Source organism: Streptopelia decaocto, assembly GCF_964273445.1.
Source record: "Streptopelia decaocto genome assembly, chromosome: 6".
NCBI lineage: Eukaryota > Metazoa > Chordata > Aves > Columbiformes > Columbidae > Streptopelia > Streptopelia decaocto.
The window spans coordinates 4927134-4947426 of NC_138660.1; the positions used below are offsets into that span (position 1 = coordinate 4927134).

Here is a 20293-nt window from a genome sequence, read left to right on the forward strand (position 1 = left end):
CCCATGGCTGTGGTGTGGCAGCCAGTGCAGTGGAGACATGGCCACATATGGTGCCAGCTGCAGAGGGGAGATTTGGCAGCTTACCCCAGAGTATTTACTTAGTGGTCTGCCCATGGTCTCCAAGGAGCCTTTGCAAAAATTTCCGTGGTTACACGGATTAGCAGCTACTTCAAAGGTGCCTGTGCTGGTCCTTTCCATGGAATAAATCCTTCTGCCAGCTTCACCACCCCAGGAGGGAGTGAGCTGGGGCAGCACATTCTCCTGTCCCACAGCATGTAGGGCTTGCTCCCAAATACTGAACTCAGGGCCAATAAAAATAAAATTATCTCAGGCAAAATCTAAATTAGACAGGTAAGCCCAGCACAAATGTCTACCTGTGGTGGTTGTTCAGTTCTTTTTCCTCATCCTGGTGACACCTGGAAACCACCCATCTCTGGAAACATGACATCCTCTTGGCATGGTTATGGCAGCAGAGAAAAGGGTATCAGTGGGAGACGACTGACAGCTGTCTCTCGATCTCCACTTTCTCATCATTCCCTAAATGCCAGCTGAAAGGTTTCTACTGTTCAGACATCAGGGGCTGGTCAGGTAGTCACCACTTTCCACCTGTTGCTCCTTCGCTATCAACAATACAACTTCATGGGTTATCAAATATCAGATTCACTGGCATTTCTTTGGCTCAGAAACCACTAAGTTACAGAAGAAAGTGCCACCTTTTTGCAGTAAGACTCTTCCAGTTTTTCAATCAGCATTGCTGAAGACAGACCTCAGTCAGTGTTTGTAAATACAGGCCTTAAAGACTCAAGGAGGTTGTTTAGTCCAGCTTCCCTGACATCACAAGGTCACCCTCTGAATTTGGCTGTTGGGGCAACTTTGGGATGCACTGGGATTCAAAGATATGGTCCCACTGTATTTACTGCAGGATTTGATCTTAGCAAACACAAGCAGCTTTTTGCAGGGGTACAACTGAGACTAGAATGTGTTCCTAAACGCTGAATTCTTACCATAATTATTTAGCGTAGGAAGGTCTTCAAGTACTGTTCATTTCTAATTTTTTTCTTTGCTGAAATTAAAAATAAGGAGTCTCAGCAGAGCCAGAAGGCCAGCGAGACGCTCACTGCCCTAAAGCCAACTCTTGGTTTTGAGGGTGACCACACTGAGACCGCAAAAGAAATACCAGTGAATGAAGCGCCAGAGAATGAAGCCTGTTCTCCGACACATCACAGGAGATTTTTTTATTGATTTAGCTAAACCATCTCACCAGAGGCCTTGAGTCTAGAATATCTGGAAGAGCTGCACGTGGAAACAAACACAACTGTAAGCATCGCTAGAGACATCAATTGCCTGAGGCACATGTAGATCCTCTACTTGGATCAAAATCACACACAGGACCCATGTGAGGAACTGGGGGAACTGAAATATCTTCTGAGCTTAGATTTAAGTATTATAATCACCCCCTCTCCTGTATTTCACTGCCAGTTATCAGCAAGTTGCAGCCCCTTTATCAGCTCAAGCTCTTGCATGAAATCCTAGAACAGATCTGTGAATATGTTCATCACGTGGAACTGCTTGCTCTTTCTGACAATAATCTCAAGTGTCTGTCGAAAGAAATAGTGAACCTGACAAAGCTCAAATTTACCTCCAAAAAAAGTAGACTTGAAAGTTTTCCCAAGGAACTTCATCATATTGCTAATTTAGAAATAATGTATGTGCAACAAAATCTAATCAGTCTCATCCCAGGAGAGGATTTTTGACAAAGTCAGTTAAGCTATTTTTAGCTTTTAATAACTTATCCTCCATTCCTCCTACACTGCCAGAAGCTGGCTGTGCTGGATCTGCCTCATAATCTCCTGCACAAGCTCCCCCCAGGTTTGAAGAGTTTCACTGAAATAAGAATATCCAGACTGCCTGCTAACAGCCTGGAGAAGATCCCACAGCAGATCTGCTGCTGGCCATCCCTCTCCCCTGTTTATCCGAGGAACACCCAACAGCACACAGTACCTGGGTCCTTCACCAGATTAACCAGTGTCGGATACTAGATCTGAGTGAAAATTACTTTGACGAGATTCCTAAAGGAACATGCACCATGAAAAATCTGGAAGTATTGGCCCTGGATGGCAGTCAGATGCAGAGGTATTTGTTGCTCTGGTTTAGTTTTTGTTTTATCAATACCTCGCTTTTGCAAAATCTAAGCTCTTCATTACAACTGTCACCTTTCCCTACTACAGTGAGAAGGCATGTTCCACCTAATGTGCACCTGAGCCTATGTTACTCATTATCACTGACATCTGAGTATTCAGACAGGAAAAGCAAGAACATGAAAACACCAACCTTTGTGTTGGATCATAAAGATAAAATACTGACTGGAGGGATTGCTTCAGTTTTTTGCATTTTTTTTCTGTGTATGCTGGAAAATAAGAGCTGCATTTACATAGAATCAATGTCACAAACTGAAACAGAGCAGAAGGTAGCTAACAAATGGATGTGATATTGTTAATGCCTTTAAGATCACTAACATTTGCTGTTCATTTGATAATGAACAATTTTGCACCCTAAAGTGTAACAGTATTCATGGAACATACTCTAGGGCTCAGAACACACCTTCCTTTTTATATAATGTAGCATTTCCAAGATTTTCACTTGTGCAGTTTTCTTCTGGAAGGTTACATTTACAGAAGTAGTAATTTATGCAAAAGAATCACTTTCAGATTTCATTCCTTTAAATCACTCTCCCCTGCACTTTGTGTTCAAAGGAAAAGCAGCAGACAAATGTTTCTGCTAAGAAATAAAATTAACCCCATAAGAAATCTTTCCAGCAGAAGACATGAGCAAATCGCAGGTAGGAGTGATAGAAGGGGGAAGATCTTTTTCTGATGCAACATAGCACTTCTGTGGACTTCAGCTGCTCCCAAAAGCAGGACTGAAGGTTCTCCTAATCTCTTAAGGTACATGGTGCAGCACCAGGGCTGTCAGAATAGGAACCATATCAAAACTCTGTGTCTGAAACGCATGTTGTCTTTGTGTTTAGTAGATATTCCCAAGGTAGTATCAGTTATTTAATGAGCTTTATATTCAGAAATGATCAATACCTTGATTGGAAATATGGAGGAGGATTCTAGGTAGTCAGAACATATGCAATTATATCAGAACCTGCATTACCACCCTGCCTTTCAGAGGTGTAAAAAGCTGTTTTGAAAGTATCTCTACACTTTTGCAAAACTGTTCACTGATGTTTTGACAATCTGTAGTTAGAGTATTTTGACTGACTGCAAGCTGTCAAATCCTTAGTGTTATAGCTCATCTCTCAGATAGCCTGGCAACAGTTTGTAAAACATCTGTGTATGGCAGGCTTATTTGAAAGCAGAGAGGATGCAATATTCTGCAACTGTTCTGGGTCCTGGCATGTCTTAACACCTTTGTTACTCAAAAGAGTCAGGACCAACTCTCCTTACTATAATTCTAGCATGTCAAATTCATATACAGCCATGTCCTTTCACAGCACTTTACAGAGAGCTGTACTTACTCCTTAAGCCCCTCCAGAGTTTTATTTGCAGCATCCATAAAGCACAGAGCTGGACTAAGACAGGCCACTGTGCAGACTTTAAAACACACAAGTGGGTGGATCAGAACCCTTTATTTAGTTTAACTGGTCAGAACTGCAGTCCTGCAGTCCTTGTTCAGCGAGTTGTCTCGGAGAAGGTGGTGGCATCCTGAAGCAGGTGGCAAAGGCAACGTCACTGAGATCCAGCTCTTCCTAGAGCTCCACCTCCAGGCAGTGCTCTCCGAATGCCGCAGCTACATCTGCATCCAGGGCATGGATCTTATTTCTGTTTGGTTCTTGAATCAATTGATACTGAAATCTCATCAATATGCTTGTTGGCAGGAGAGAGCTGTGAGTGAAGAAAAGCGGGATGGCTCAGTTTTGGTTTTGCATTCTACTACATGACTGATGCTGTTTTGATTGTTTGGAGGTGTCTTACAAAATTTTTTCACTTTAAGTGAAGACAGAGGAACAGAGACAAAGGATGATTCAGAGACTACGAAGGAGGCAATCACTGGAAGTGAGAGCTTTTTGGGAAGATTGGCAGATAAACATGACATTTAGTAGAGGGATTTAATAAAAGGTTTTTAGTGGCACAACAGGTATGATGGAACCAGAGGGCAAATGACTGAGAAAGGGATCAGCAGCAAATGGAGAGGTTGCCAGCAGTGAGTCCGTAATATGCTCTGGAGCTGAGAAGAAACCCAACTATTACTATATGACAAAGAAAGAAACTCCAACACTGAAGTCCAGTTCAGTCAGTAAGAGTACAACAGATACCAGACACTAAATATGGCCCAGCTGCTTTGCTGAATTAGAGAGAGGTTCAAATGAGAAACAAGTGATTCAGAGAGATTCTCACAGAACAGTTAATGGATTAATTTCCCAGTTGGACCAAAGGCAGAGTCACAGGAAGAAGGTGAGTGATGAAGAGATTGGTGTTCTTCTGTTAAAAAGAGATGATGGTACTTCCACATTAGGATAACTCTTGAGTCACTGCTTGAAAGTCTCTCTTGTTATCCCTGTATGAAACAGGGGCTCTTTGCTTCATTTCAGAGGTTGAAGAACTCTGTAGAAAATAACTGATCCCACACTGCACCAATTCCCTGCGACCGCTGGCCAAGACACTCCAGTTCATCACATTTCTCAGAGCTGGGGCAGCCAAGTGCACTTTTCAATTGAAACCAGGAAATCCATAGAGACCCTCACATGAAATCATGAATTAAATGATCAAGAGGTATCAGCATAGCATGGTCAGCTGATGGTTGTAGCCCCTGATCAGCCAGAAGCTCATGTTGGAAGGGTTACCCAGACTGAAGGCTGAATATTGATCTGCACCTGCATGGCAGAACTTGCTGAGTGAGGTCCTGGAAAGTTAGGAAAGTGCAACTGAATGATGCCATTGTGCCTCTCCTCCAGGAGATTGCTGTAGCATGTAGATACACTCAGGGCTAATTGAGCAGCACTTTATCCCTCAAGCTGCCTCAGGATTTCTCTAAGACTCACTCAGTGGGCAGATCTAATGCCTTTACTTCCTAAAATACCTTACCAATGAATAATCCCACATCAGTCTCTGAGCTCACATGTGGGTTAACATGCTTCATGACACAAGTGACTATGCCAGAATTTGGCTCTGTATTAAGCAAACACAATAAAATGCCAAATAAGAGGTTATCAAACAAAAAAAAGGAGGAGACACACATCCCAAGTTGGTGCTTTTTCTAACAAGTCTTGGGCACAGAGCAGGGTGCTCTGCTCTTAGCTAGAAGTTGCCCTGTGGCTTTGAATAATAGTCTTTGCTTATTTCCTTCATCTTTAGGGTGAGGATATGTCACAAGGTATTGTGAAGATTAATGGATTAATCCTGGATGCAGGAAGCATGAAGGCACTGTGGGGACTCCCACTGGCTTTCACATGCTCTAGATCAGAGTCTTAGATCTGGAAGTCTGGGTTTATGCTGTATATCATAAAAGGGTCTGTCCAGAAAGCACAGTCTGGGTAAGGCTGAAACAGCTCAGGATGAGACAGAGCATCCCTGAAGTATCCTGAAGTATTCGCATAGCGTCATCTAGAATGCTTATGGATTGCTCTGTGCCCAAAATCCTCGTTAAGGTAGCTGGACATATCTATGATTTAACCTACCGCACCACTTCCCTTGCCCCTGAGACCTGCAAAGACACAAGTCAACTGTTTCTTACCTTGATTTTATGCTGATTCTGTAAGCAGGACTCATCTGCGCTATGAGATGCCATTAAGGGCCAGAGCAGAGGTAGAACAGCCCCTTCTGTATTTTCCTTGCTGGACTGAGTTGTTTGGATGCTTTCCAAACCTCACAAATCCGTAGATTTAATGAGCTCATGAAGAGGCAAAAGTTTTGGGAGAGAAGAAACTAAAATTTAAAACACAGAGGTTTCAAGTATTTTCACATTAGAGGCATTTTCCTTATATCCACATTCACCCTGCCCACCCACCTGCATTAGCACCCACCGCAGGCACTTCCCTCCCCCGCAAACCTGCAGCATGTCCATCTGAAATCACCATCACTCTTTGGACAGGAATCATTACAGTTTTCACAATACAAAGGTTAAGCTTGTATTGTAGTGTAAGCATGGCCCAGAGAAGCTGAAAAAATATGTTATTAAATGCAATGATCTATACATGCAGAAATTAAGTTAAATAACAGTTTTCTATAATTGTCAAAGTATTTCAAGAGCTCTCCTGAGACAAGATTACTAAAAACCAGGGCAGTCTTCTAAGTCAGAGACACACAATACTCGCTTTGTGTCCTGCTTGTGAAAGGCCTTTCAGAAACCTTCAGCCTCCATCAACAGTCAAAACGAATGTTTCTTTTGTTGTCTTCATTAAAGTTTTCCAGTCGTTTTTGCTGTGATTCTGAAAGGACCCATCTTTGCATCCCCAGCTCTGCCAGGGCAGGCAGCTTTGTCAGGGCCGCTAACAACTCACTGAACCACATCCCACAGTCGCGGCAGGACGATGGGCGAAGACTGATGTCCAGCTCTGAGAGTTCTTTGAATACTGCTAAGCCTTGACAGAAAACAACCCAACCTTCATCAGAAATGTTGTTATTATAACTCAAATCCAGCTTCCGTAATCTGGCTAGATGGCCGTCCTGCATCAGTAACGCTGCAAGAAATGACAGACACAAACACAACTAATACATCCTGGCAATTGCTTTAAAAGTTTGTAAGTAAAAGCAGCAGTATTCTAATACAATTTTATGTAAGGCTTTTCAGTAGTCAAACAGCAAGATTCAACTCCTCGGCAACATAAAATCACTTGCTGGTGACCTCGTAAAGACTGTACTAGCACAGCTGAAGGAACGTACAGCATTTTAAACACGGGCAATACAAAAGGAACAGAAGTGTCAGGTTAAAATTGTATGGCAACCTGAAAACCTTTGCGTCAGTTGGAAGAAGGTTCTCAAGTGCCAACTGAAATAGGCGGACAAGCTCTACAGGGGGATATTGAAAGAGGAAAGCAAAAATAGATGAGGTTGCACGATTACAACAGCCAGCTCTCACTGTGGGAGGGTAATGGGCCTAATATACCCTAAAGGGAACCAGAATCCTTAATGTATGGTTGGCAAAGCAGACATCCACCAAGGGTGGCATTTGTAAAGTCAAAAAACATTCATGCTTCATCTCACCAGCCTTCAGATTACTGGGCCTTAATAGCTGTTACCCAGCCATTGCCGTCTTAGACACTCAAATCCCACGGGTCAGGCCCACAGAATCACAAGAATTAAACAAGTTTAAGGATCCTAGATGTTATTCTTTCATTGGGTTCCCATTTTCTAGTATTTCTCAGCAGCTCCTGAAAGGTAGGCTAAAATATTTCTGTTTTAACTCTCCCATAATAGTGTGACTCCAAAAACACACCTAATGGACAGAGCTGGTAGTGCCTGTATTACTGGCTGTCAGCACATACATTTCCCATAAATTACTGAACCCCAAACCAGTAACCAAGCAAAATTAAACTCCTCAGAGCTTTAAATATCTAATATAAAACACAGATGCAAAAGCTACATTTTCTAAGTGCTGTCTTCTTGTATTAATAGATAAAACTGCTCAAAGATTCTTGGCATTTTTATCCTTTTCAGCTTTTGCACTGTGCATGTATAGGACACACAGTCTTCAGCAAAATGAAAACCCTTTACGGGAAAAAACGCTGCTGTATTTTCCATCTTTTAATTTGATTTATGCAAAAACGTGCTCAGCCCATGGAACAAGTCCCTTCTGAATTGTGGTCTAAATGCCCTGGCTCCTTGACTGCTAGTAAATACCATGTTATACGTACTTAAAAGTGCCAAATCTTCAGCCACCAAGTTACAGCTGCTCAGTCTTAACACTTGAATCTCTGTTGCAAGCTTTAGTGCTTCCCAAAGCAGCTTTAGGTTCCCACCAACGCACTTATTCCAAGAAAGGTCTAATATCTCCAGTTCAGGAAGGTGAAGGGCGGCCTCAGCTGAAAAGATTAAGACCAGCAACTTCTGCTTACTAAGAGAAAACAACATGGCCTCAACAGACATCTCACACACAATTCACCTGTAAATAGGCTCCTATCAGGCTGCCTGCTTGTGCTTGGAATTACTTCTTTTATCCTAATAAAAGTCAGACAAAAATATCTCCTGTGCTCTTTATGGAAGATAAGAAGCGCCTGCCTATAGAATCTTTAAGGATTCTGTGGAGGAGTTTCTCCTCTGTTTATGTTATTGGCTTGGCCTTCTCCCACTGAAGACAATTTAATATAAAAACTTATTTTAAAACCATTTTATATCAATTTAAATATGGCTTTTTTTTTTTCTGTGAACTCACCATGCAAGGCAAAGTGGTCTGTATCTTTTGACAACACCGCTTTCCGTGATGTCACACTTACATAATTGTAATGATTTAAATATAGTTCTTTTCCTGCAGGGACCTTAGACCAGTTTAGCTTCCTATTGCTTCTGCTGGAGGCAGTCTAGTTTTACTATAGGTTTTGATATCACCAGTAAACAGTACAAAATATACCATAATTGCACAATACACAGTAAGTGACAGATTCCCCCCGTACTTGGATGTCATGTGCCATATGGAACGCCTATCAAAGGGACAGTGTAGCCACTAATCCACTGAGATTTGCAACAAGTAGGCAAAGAGAGGTGAATTTACATATCCTGTGTTAGACTGGACTTCTCTTCAAGGCTGTGCAATATCTCTTCCCCTGCTACAGTCATTGCCCCAGATCCTCCATTGCCCCATGCTTAACTCTACACCAGAAACTTTCTACTGAAACCTTCACCTGTTTTTCACTAAGTGAAAAACATTCAGCAAAAACTTTATCCCACTAAACTGAAAATGTAGTATTACAACCAAACTGTAATTACAGGATGATATGAAAGCATGTTTTGCTTTCTCTTCCAAAACCAGGCAGTATGCAAAAGCTCACTCGCAGACAAAGGACTAAAAGCACTTCAACCAGTCGGGTGTGACAGGGGAAACCATACAATGGTCGTCCCTTGCAACCAGGTACCATGAAGCACTAGTTTCATTACAGGCTTTTTCACTCAGGACCTGTGGTATAATGTAACCATGATCTTTGGAGTTCAGCCAAAGGAGAATGAAGTGCTTTGTCCCACAAGGATACATAGAAAATAGACACACACAAAAAAAAAACCCCACAATTACATTCCTACCTAGTGATGAAAATGACTCTTCACCTAAACCACAATTGCTGATGGCCACGGATTTCAGCTTTGGTAAAAACCTGAGCCTGCCCAGAAGAGGATAAGATGAGACTCCAACATTTTTATTCGAGGATAAATTCAGTTCTTGAAGACTGGAGAGTAAAGGTATCACCTGGGCTGTGAAAACATGAAATATTTATTAGACAGTCACCGATCCAGAAAAAATATGTAAGTTTTATATTTGCCTGACATCATTTCTTTTCTTTATAAATCAATCCAAATGTGAAGGCCAAGTTTTGACACTCAAATTTATGGTGAGCAATGTTTCAGACCATAAAGAGCCTTGTCATTTTCAGTAGGAATGTTTAAGAAATTAGGTATTACATACTGTGTGGAAGGTTGTCAGAACACAGCTTCCTGTTGAAATTTTCTAGGTGAAGTAGGGAATTTAACATTAAATGAGATGGGGGCTATTTCCAAATGTCTTCACTAACTGAAACTCCTTTATATTAGTAGTGTTATTCTCCATTGGTCAATAAATTAAAAATAAATAATGACTGGTATTTTTAATAGTTAATACTTCCCAATGTTTCATCAACAGCTTTTTAAATTATAGTTATCATGGAAAATAAGATGTGGACAATACAGGCTTTGATTCATAGGATTTTTTGTTGTTGTTCTAAAGAATAAGAACCAATGTCAAAAAGTAATGATCAAGCACACAGGAAAATAAACTGCCTCACTGATAGAATGGGAAATGTCTTTTTCTTCCTAACACTATTTACGAGATGGATCAATTCAATCTGGAGACTGCAGTCTTCCGCTTTTCTATAAAGCACACAGCAGCAATGCCAGGTCTCCTAACATCACTCTCAACTTAAAGCTCACTAGGGGAATTTTACACAGTTACATGCACATACATACCTTGGATCCATACCAATTTATCCCAGCAGGGGAACTGTCCCTGGATACTTCTAAAATTACTGGTTATCAAAAAAAAATGTTTGGTGGCAGTTCCTACATTCCCATCATGCATCTGCATCACGGTCCTTAGCTCCACAGGGGATCAGACACTATGAGATTTCCTTTGATACAGCAAAAAAACATTCCATATTGATTGAGAAAGCTATCCTCCACACTGCACTGCCAGAACTGCCCCATGAAAACGAACCAAGCTCTGCTAGACTAAGTCAGGCAGAACATCTTAACGCCTTTGAGATATTTTCAGAAGTCAAAAATCTACATTCTTAATGGATTTCCTCAACATGTCCTTACACAAAACAGTCATGTCCTCTTCTGTTACACAGCACTGGTGGAGATCAAGGACTTCGAGATTTTTCAAGCTGGCCAAATGAACTGTTGCGTCCTTAAAGCCACCGCCAATCTCTTTGTTACCCGATATGTCTAATTTTCTTAGCTTGGCAAGGTGCTGTAAAGCAGTGTCTGAAATGGAAAGGGGAACATGCTGGTCACTGGCTGCTACAATAGCTCAGGTCATGGCTTTAGTGTTTATTTACTTTAAACTCAAAGTTTGCCCAAGATATTGCAGGCAAAGCTCTCAGACTAAGCTTCAGTGTAAAATCACAGCAGACACACAGGAACCATAAGCTTCCCCATCCATGCAACTCCATCCTTCTCCAAAAGAGCAGGTGAAGATGAGGCCAGCTCATCCCCCACATCCAGTCAGTCCTCAGCCTTTTGCTGAAATTACCACTGGATGCACTAATCAGTGCCAGTTTTGTTTTATGGATAAGACCTCCACTAGGGAGAGACACAGATAATAAGCCCATTTCATATGGGCTTCACTGGACACTCATTAAGTGATAATGGTGAATTTGAATTCTCTTCTGAGAGTAGGATTAAGTCATTAAAAGTTAGCTAGTCTGTCTGTGCCCTTGTCTTTGTTCTGTCTGGGGAGAGAGGAAGCTTGTCCAGAGAGCCAGTAATCTACCCCAAGATGTGTCTCAGACAAATGGTGTGGAGGGTGACTCCCCCCACCAAATTTCACGTGCTTGAGCTCAGGAAAGAGAAATGTTGTTCCTGCTGAAAGTCTCTGTAGTCTTATCAATCCTCCAACAGCAAATACCGATTGCCCATTAATACTGCCAAAGCATCAGCAAAACCCCACCTCATTGCCTTTCTTAAATGATTTTCAGATGTACAATTTATTCAGAATGAAAGTCTTTCTGAACATGAAGTCTAACCTAAGCCCTGGAGGCTGTCTTGCTTTAATCCACACATGTGCAAGTTTAACTCTTTCAAGCCTGGCACATTTTTCAGATCCTGAGCAATAACCTTCATGCTGCTGCCGATGTGTTTGTTGATAGAGAGATCTAACACTTCAAGGTTTGGGATCGCATTTAGAATTTCAGCTGGGAAAAAAAGAAAATAAAACCAGAATTGGTAACTGTTTGGGATATATACAGATGAACCCTAGAAAAGTATAGCACCATGACAAACAGGAAGAGGTAGGCTGGGTTTGCCTATGTGTGGTTTAGACTTACTAAGTTCCTGTTCTACCTGAAAAATACAGCAAAACAAAGACTGGGTAGGAATCATGAAAAGCAGTGAAATATTTGTATGAAAAAAATGGGGGAGGCAGGATACAAGAACAGTAGGAAAAATATAGGGGGATAAAAAGCAGGAATACAAAGAGAAATAAAAATTTCTAATGAATATATATAGGACTGTATATCGCATATGGTACATCACCTGCTATGGAGATGTGAGCATGGGGGCTTCTCTTTAGGGAGAAAATACATTTTACAACCCAGAATCGGATCAAAAGGCCCCACAGGATTAAGCTATGGTGAGAGGAAAGAGGGGAGGGTTGCTCAGTGTTTGCCAACTCAGCCTAAATTCCATCCCTCAGGCCTTCTTTCCCATCCCATGGCTAAGTACATATTCAGTTGTTTAACTTAAAGCAATCAGTGTTGGAAATTCTGGCACAGATGACTTGCTCAGGGTCTCAAAGGATCCAGCAACCCTGAATCACTGAGGCAGCCAGGCTGTGCTTTAGATGGAGCTATTCTCCTTAACCCTACCTCATGTGATTAGAGAGAACAATAATTTTCTTTGGAAGAAAGTGCACTAAATCCCAATACTGTGTGGTAAAAATTGTCATAATGCAGAGCCTGAAATAAATTAACTTTCCACTAACATTCAGATCAATATGGCCGTAATCTAAGTCAAACAAGTTGCATTTTTATGAAGCCAGTCCCAGTCCAGCTATGTGGATACACATACCTAGGGATTCTCCATCCTTTGCCATCAGGTTACAGTCTGTGATTTTCAGAAGTTTTAACTTGCATCCTTTCTGGAGTTTTTTTGTCAGGAGTGAGAGTTTTCCACCTATGTTACTGTTCCATGATAAATCCAGTTCTTCAAGTTGAGGAACAACTTCAAATGCTTCTCCTGTAACAAAAGCCTAAGATGATGCATTCTGGGTATCAATTTTAGTGTAAGACAAAACCACAGGTTTGGAACACACAAAAGAGGAAAGTTTAGCCACTGAATTCTCAAATTATTATATTTTTAATGGCTTGCCAGGAAAATTGCCGTACACCGTGAATTGTTGCTACTGCAGCAATGTTGTATAAATTCTCACCTTGTCTAAGGATCAATATAGATCACAAGTCACTGTCACAGCACACAGACTTCTCAGTCAGCATTGTAGACCTGTGCCAGGACCCGGAAAGTCTATTCTGTAGGGAAATCAATACAAGTGACAAGCCTGAATTTACTGTCCCATATCTGCTCTATTTTATTTTTCAAACTTCCAACGTCCTCTGTACTGTGTCCACAGGTCATTTTGGAGGGAATGAAATAAGTTCTCTCATGGCTATTTCTGAAACTTAAAAGTTCCATTTCTGACAGGCATTTCTGACTCACTTCATAAAGAATCAAGGTGAGCATTGGTTTAACCCAAACTAACTTTCCCATGATTTCAAGGCAGACAGCACAGATTTTGATTACATTCAGAAAAATCAGCCTTCTCCAGGTTTGATGCACCTGCCAACACAAACTGTGTTAGTGCTTCTTCATAATACTAACATCCCACTACAAAATCCAGCTCCTAACTTCCTTCATGGAGGAGGAAGGCAGATGTATATTCCCAAGAAAGATAAATTAATCTGACCACATGCAAACGCAATTTCCAAGTGTCATACACAAATTTTTTATCTAAAGTCTTGTCACCAACCTAATAACTGAGAATTGGATTTTAATAATAAAGCCCTTCCATGTCTGTGTGTTTTCACTATTAATTTTTCACAAAAATATTTAAAATAGAAAAATAATTATTTCTGTTGTTGTGAGTGAATATCCAGGTTTGAGAGAAAAGGATATATCTTAATTTTTATTTTCATATTTTTATTTTAGATTATTGCCTCAGTCTTGAAGACTGAGCAATGGTCTACAGTAAGAAGTGGTTTTGCCTCTGCAGCACAGCCCATTTCTGTTTGATATGGGGACAAGTATTCCTGGCACGTTTTCCACCCAGAAGATAAATAAAGGACTATAACTCCAGGAATGGTTTCCTACTACCTCTCACAATCACAGCTCTGAGCAATCATATTGGAGAAGTTGATATTACAGTTATATATGAGACACTGCTTTCTAAGCAGAATGTGCTGAGTCCACAAGTAGCCACATCTCCACAGATAGATGCGGATGCAGTCAAACAGGCAATATTGGCCTAAATATGTACCATGTTTTCAACATCACAGGCAAAAATCAATGCAAATTGACTGTTGCTATTCCACGTATCATGGGCATCACGTTTTGACTGGAAATTCAAGTTCTGTGTTCAGTTTTGTGTCTGTCTCAGCAGAGGAGCAGAGGCCAGGCCAGAAGGGGGAAGGAAACAACACAGAAGAACCATGTAGAATAAATCAATTGGAAATGCAACCAATAAAACTCAAGGAAAAAAAAAAAAGATAAAAGGGTTTGAAAAAGAATGAAATACATCTGAAAAAAATCTGACAGAGGATCAAACACAGATTTTTACCCTCATCAGAAAGAGAACAAATATTTTCATCAGCTTTTGTAAAGATGGATTTTCCCTCCCCAACGGATAGCATGACCCACCTTTAAGCTACCATCATAAGTGTCATTTTAGTTCTGAGCCTTTCTTGGAAAAAACCTTGACATGAATGACATAAAACCCAGCTTTATAACTCAGACTGGTTTTTAGAACTTGCAAAATAAGCAGTAGTTTTTTTATAACATAGTTCCTAGTTGACCGAGTTTGCTCTTCTTTCAGATAGATATTACAGACCCACCCCTGAGTAAACTCCAGGCCCAGAGGTGACTCATCATCAGAACCTGAGCGCATAACACCACCTATAAAATCTATAAATCTCACGCTTTGCAGAAAGCAGTGTTGCAGGCACTCCAAACAAAGTAGTAAGCAGAAGAATAAGCTTTTCCCAGACTTGCAGAAACAAATTATAAAGCTCTGAGGCAACACTTCTGGTTTTAAGTCTCAAGACTTCAGACCATCAATTTTTTTTTAATGAGCACTGCATCTGTCCTACAGCATGAAGACCTAAGATGACCTTATTATAACTGACTCTGTTTCAGTTCTTCCGTCTGCCATTAGACATCAAATCGAGAAAAAAAAATACTAATCCAAATTGAAAACAGGTTTTCCTGCAATTAGGGCTGAATTCTGTTCCCTTCAGAATGGGAAAGCTTCATCCCCTGAGGGATGGACTTGGCAGAACCATTCAAATAGACAAGGTCACTCATAAGCCAAAGCTCTTTCTCCTGTTTTACAGCAGGAGTTTACATGGCGCAGCATGGAAGCAGCAGGAGTAGGATGCAGGAAGAGATGAGCTGGATTACATTAGACCCAAGCTGTCTGCAAGTAAATGGGTGTGAAATCCTGTACCTAAGGAGGTGACATCCTCAGCTGTCAGCCTGCAGTTGTTAAGTCGAAGGACTTTTAACAGGTTCACATGATGGAGCTGAACAGTGAGAGATTTCAAAGTTCCACCAACACAACCATTCCAGGACAGGCTGATCTCTTCCAGCTCTGGGAGAAATGGCAGTAAAGAAGCTGGGGAAAAAAGAGAAAAAGAGTATCCTACTGAAATATTATCTGCGGACCCTGGATGTCAATACCTCTTAATACAGAGTGAATAATCAAATAGGTAAATAAGAATTAAAGAAATATGATCTATGTAGTTGAATAAAGTGCATATTTACCCAGTTCTATTACATCTGCTGCACTTAATGCACAATTATTTAGATCTAGATTCTTGGTGTTGGGTTTCTTTCCCAGTTTCTCCATGAACTGGTTAAATCTCTCCTTACCAGATGGTGACTCTTCTTCAGAAACGAGACGTGGAGGTTCATCTGAGTAACAAAGAAATGGGATCCTGGTTATCTCTGCTACTAACACGATGTGTAAAACCTGTCAGTTGCTGTCAGGTGAAGACTTTAGCAAACAAACTAAATCTGTCAGTAAACTGGGCTCTATTTTTTATCAATGTGGACCAATAACCTGAGTGGTAATTTCACTATAGATCAGATCACTACAAAACTACTGATGCAGAATGAGAAAGAAAATCTCCTGTTGCTCATCTCCATGCTACCTTATGCCAGTGACTTTAGATGCTTGCACCACCACAAGGACATGAAATTCATGCAAAACTCTGAACTGCAGCTACTCTGGATGCACAAGTCATATAACCACCTCTGTGTGCCTGCCCTGTAGCCACACTGCTGTGATACAGTCTGTTCCTGATCAGTGGCCCCGCAATTGTGTGGTGAAACTGCTGCTTCTTCCAGGACACCCTGTGCTCATTTCAAATATTGTCTGTGTAAGGCAGTTCCTGCTTTTATCGGCTTTGCAAAGCAGCTCCTACTGACCCTCTTCTTCGACACAGTTCGTGCAGCAAGGAAAATTGCACTTACATTTATTGCTAAATCCTTCAACAAATCAGTAATTTCATCTAATGCCTATAGTTGGAAAAAAAACAGCCAAAAAATTACACAGAATAACACTCCAGCTGTCAGTACCTGTCCTCTATTTGTTTCCTCAAACCTACCCAATGATAGAGATCTAAGCGTCCCCTTCCAGCTCCTTTTTAAAAACAGCCTCATCTTCTCTGGTGTGAATGTAAAAAGTATGCTAGAGTGCACAAAACAACATCATCATGAACTTCCATTGCCTCCCCCTCCCCCTCACCAGTGTCAAGTGGCAGGAAACATCTGCTCTTGTTGTCTTCAGATCACTTTAGCAGCAGGGCAGACAGAGACCGATCTTAAACACAACAAGCCAAGCTACTGCTCAAAGCTTGGCTTTCAAACCAAATAAGCTCTGCAACTAATGAGCTGACTCCAGCACTGACCTCTCACATTGGAGATCAAGAGAGAGGTCACCCAAAAGCTTTATCCCTCCTCAGCAACATGGATCCCAGTCCTTGTTTAGCACCTATCAAATTAGAGCACATATCCTTGACAATATTCCAATCAGAAGCAAATCCTGGCTAAAGGATAAACTATAGGCAGCAAATTGCAGCATTTTGGCTAGCAAGAAAAGCAACTGATTTTCTATGAAATTAAAAAACACACACATGCACATGTATTTCATTATCATACCAGCATTACCTTCTGCAGAGAGATCTTGCTTCTCACTCTGATCATCATCTCCAGAGTTGTTTATTTCTGTTTTTTCAATTTCCCTTCTGTCCTTGCCTTCGGATTTCCCAAAGTCAAAGCCCCTGAAGAATTCTTTGATGGCTGAAGGCTGCTCTTTTCTTTTTCCAGAAGAAGACCTCTTCCCTTGGAACTGTTTTATAACAAAGTCAAATGGGGAACTCTTTGGTGTGTTCTCTTCATGCTTATCCTGGCAGCTCTTAATGTCATCTTTCAGGAGGTCAGCAGACATAGAAGGAATTAGTTTTAGTAACATTTTTTTTCTTGCTTACCCTCTTTCATAATGGCAGATGCACTAAGAATTTCCTCCAGTTCCCTCCAAGCCCCCTAGACAGTTTGTTAGAACAGTTCAGTACCACAGTGACCTCAGTTTCAGCGGCTACCTCAAAGGTAAATTAAAGTTAACTTTATAATAATTTATACACATTCTTTCCTTATTGCTGTTTATACTATAGCATCATCTGGTGATTCTGAAGCTGCTTCATTTTTCCCTAAACATTAATTTAATGATCTTTTAAAATTCTGTTTTAATTCTAGCATTCTCCCCCATACATGTGCTTTTAACTGTGCAATCAGTCATAAAAAATAAGCAGACAACCATCGACTTTTGCTTTGTTAGCACTATGCAGAGAAGGTATCAAGTACTACTAGAGGGGGAATGACCTGTGCTCAGACCTCAATACTTAATACACCAGAGCTCAGGAATGGATTTTTGTGCTCACACAGATTCCCCTTTCCTCAGCACAGACCCCTACACAGAACTCGCTGCACAATTCTCCGTCATCCATAGAGCACACGAACTCAATCATTTTAATAATTATGTTATATGTAATGTCACAGGCATCAACTTTCCAAAACAGAGAAACACGTGAAGAAGTATCAGGAGCCCTATGAATTTCAAAGACAGTTTTTGTATTATTATAGTGAGAGTCAGGTCGGGGGAAAAATGTCAAAATAAAACAAATGTAGTTTTTATTACATATACTTTTTTTTGTGTGTGTGTGTGTATATATATATATATATAAATGTAGATATATATATATACACTGATGTATCTATCTATATATTTATGTAAATTTTCTTATTGTGTAGGAAGTTATCTGCCCCAATACAAGTGTTCAAGGGCAGAGCACTTACAACTACAAAAAGCTGATGCATTGTTTAGTCTTGCTCTTAATAGCCTGTCACAGCTGTATTTCTTATGAGTACAAAAATTATACAAAACAATGTATATATCTGTACATGCACATTCACTGAGCTGTAAAGCTATGCCAGTTACCCTGGCTGTGTTTTTGTTATTTTAAACAGAGAAACATACCTGTCTCTTCCATTGGTACACTTGAGGATCTGTTCCACCCTGTACAGCACTTTCAGGGCTTGCAGGAGCAGTAAGCCATGGCATGCAAACAAAACCTCAGTTTTTTCCCCCTAACAGGACTTTCCATGTACTTTTCTTTCAAGAGTTTCTATCTTCATCAGTTTGAGAGCAGTGAGTCCGCACAAGCGGTTTGTAGGCTCTTTCCCGATGCCTTTGTTCCCCTGCACTGTCTCCCGACGTCAGCCTGCTGTCCCTCGCCTCTCTTTTCTGGGGGAGGTTGAAAAGTCCGTTTAAGTGCTCTGATCATGTCCCAGCTTAGATCACTCACAAAGCAGAAATCAGGAAGTGGCAGCACAGACTTCAATTCTGTACAATAACCACTGCATGTCCTGAAACAGCTGGTGTTACAAGAGGCTGAGTCACCTTGTAGATCAAGTTACAGGACTACCTGAAGAAAAGCTTTTTGTTTGCCCACCCCTTTTGTCCATACTGGTCAGAAATACTGTGGGAGGCTGAGCAAAGCCATGCTGTCAGCAGGATGTTGCAGTTTGGTAAGAAAAAGGAATACAGAGGACTAGTGCACTCCTGTTCATTTTAGGGCAAGAGGAGATATGAGAGGAGAGGTCCTACCACATCATCTGTACAATCTGCTTGTAGGCAACAGCATGATACAACATTATGATGTAATTATTTGATACATTGGGTATACCTATATAAAAAACTCCACTATACTTATTTTTGTCTGTCTGTCCTAGTATGTGATTTCCATGATGGCAAACATTGCAATTTCTAGGTTAAATATACTCACAGCCACTTATCCTGAGTCTTTTTAGTTTTGATGATGCTTTTTAATGTATGAGGTCTACACATTTGTAGGCTAAACCAACCAAACTCTTCTTATCTCACCTCACATGGCAAGCTCTCCATTTGCCTTATCATTTCCTGCTCACCTTTGTTGTCTGCACCTGTTGCGATATAATTGACACGTCCTTAAATACAATGGACCACCCATCAATATGTATACACTAAAGACATATGCGAACTGGAGTGTTTTTGGTGGGGAATGATAAAGCTGGTCAATAAAACTAACGGCTCCTTTGGAAGCAGCTGAGCAGACACCCACTGTGAGGACAGGCTTGACTCAGCATGTCAACATACAAATGATTCAGGCAGGGTGGAATGAGGCATGGGGTGCTGCTGCGAGCCAACAAGGTAAGATTAAGAGAAGGAAAACAAAGTGAATATCAGGAAAATCCTCCAGCCCATGAGAAGTACCACTCTGGGAAACATTTACAGTAGGAGAAAATGCACAAAACCACTGTGATGAGCCAGCTTTCCCTGCAGGAATGGAGGCCACAGTTCTGTTCCCAAACAGAAAGAATCTCCAAGTTGGTTTTAGAGTTTTCTAGCACCAGGAGTGGCTGTTCTGTCCCATTTTCTGAAATGGCCATCTCACTTCAGACCTCTACCCACTGGGAAAGATCACCTCCCTGTGCTCTAATTCACTTCGCATTTTCACGCATCTCAGCTGTTGGTAAAGAACTCATGGAATTCAACAGCTCTTTTCCACTTGTGCTTAACAATGGAGTGGACAGAGGTGAAACAGAGACAAGATAACCTGTGTTTGTGAACACATGCCAGGCTCTGCTGGCCCAAAACACTTGATGCCTGCTGCAGTTCAATGGTAAGGTAGAATGGGAATATCTGATGATCTCTGGTCCCTGGAACTTCAGAAATCCTTAAGCACGTTAAGCACTGATTACAGTGGTTAGGCTGGGCTAACTCAAATGCCCTGACATCAGTGTATTAGGTGATGTGTTGCCCATTCAGAAATTCTTTCACCACTTTAGGATGTTGAATGATAGTGCAAATACCTCATGGCTCCATGACAGCATCCCTGTAATCCAGGGAGAAAGGAAATGTAGTTTTGCAGTGATCCAGTTTTTTTCCTCCTAGAAGGCAAATCTTTGCCTTTATTCACAGTGGCTATATGGGAAGACAGAACAGAAGAGTTATCCCAAAGCAAGCAGGGTAACTAGAGTAAGGCAGCTGCACTGTGCTGAAAACATCAGCGTTACTTTGC

The 20293-nt window shown here is 41.0% G+C and overlaps 2 protein-coding genes across 3 annotated transcripts; one reads left to right on the forward strand and one right to left on the reverse strand.

Annotated features, from left to right (window-relative positions):
• Positions 1 to 3: 3 nt before the first annotated feature.
• On the forward strand, positions 4 to 4105 carry LRRIQ4 (leucine rich repeats and IQ motif containing 4; the record flags this gene model as incomplete). Its single annotated transcript, XM_082055282.1, is given in 7 exon segments — positions 4 to 90; positions 1390 to 1443; positions 1446 to 1748; positions 1751 to 1803; positions 1805 to 2025; positions 2028 to 2133; positions 4000 to 4105. Coding segments are annotated over 7 exon segments (930 nt in total).
• LRRC31 (leucine rich repeat containing 31) lies at positions 3530 to 18510 on the reverse strand. 2 transcript variants are annotated; one of them, XM_082056106.1, is made up of 11 exons: positions 18211 to 18510; positions 16845 to 17102; positions 15438 to 15587; positions 15121 to 15288; positions 12474 to 12641; positions 11432 to 11599; positions 10503 to 10670; positions 9237 to 9404; positions 7859 to 8026; positions 5740 to 6685; positions 3530 to 3890 (listed from the first exon to the last, which is right to left on the reverse strand). In XM_082056106.1, the coding sequence occupies exons 1-10, from the start codon at positions 18221 to 18223 to the stop codon at positions 6366 to 6368; spliced, it is 1749 nt and encodes a 582-aa protein (XP_081912232.1). In that variant the 5' UTR covers positions 18224 to 18510; the 3' UTR covers positions 3530 to 3890; positions 5740 to 6365. The 2 variants fall into 2 exon arrangements, with proteins under 2 accessions (XP_081912232.1, XP_081912233.1); XM_082056107.1 differs by lacking the exon at positions 11432 to 11599.
• Between the last annotated feature and the right edge of the window lie 1783 nt (positions 18511 to 20293).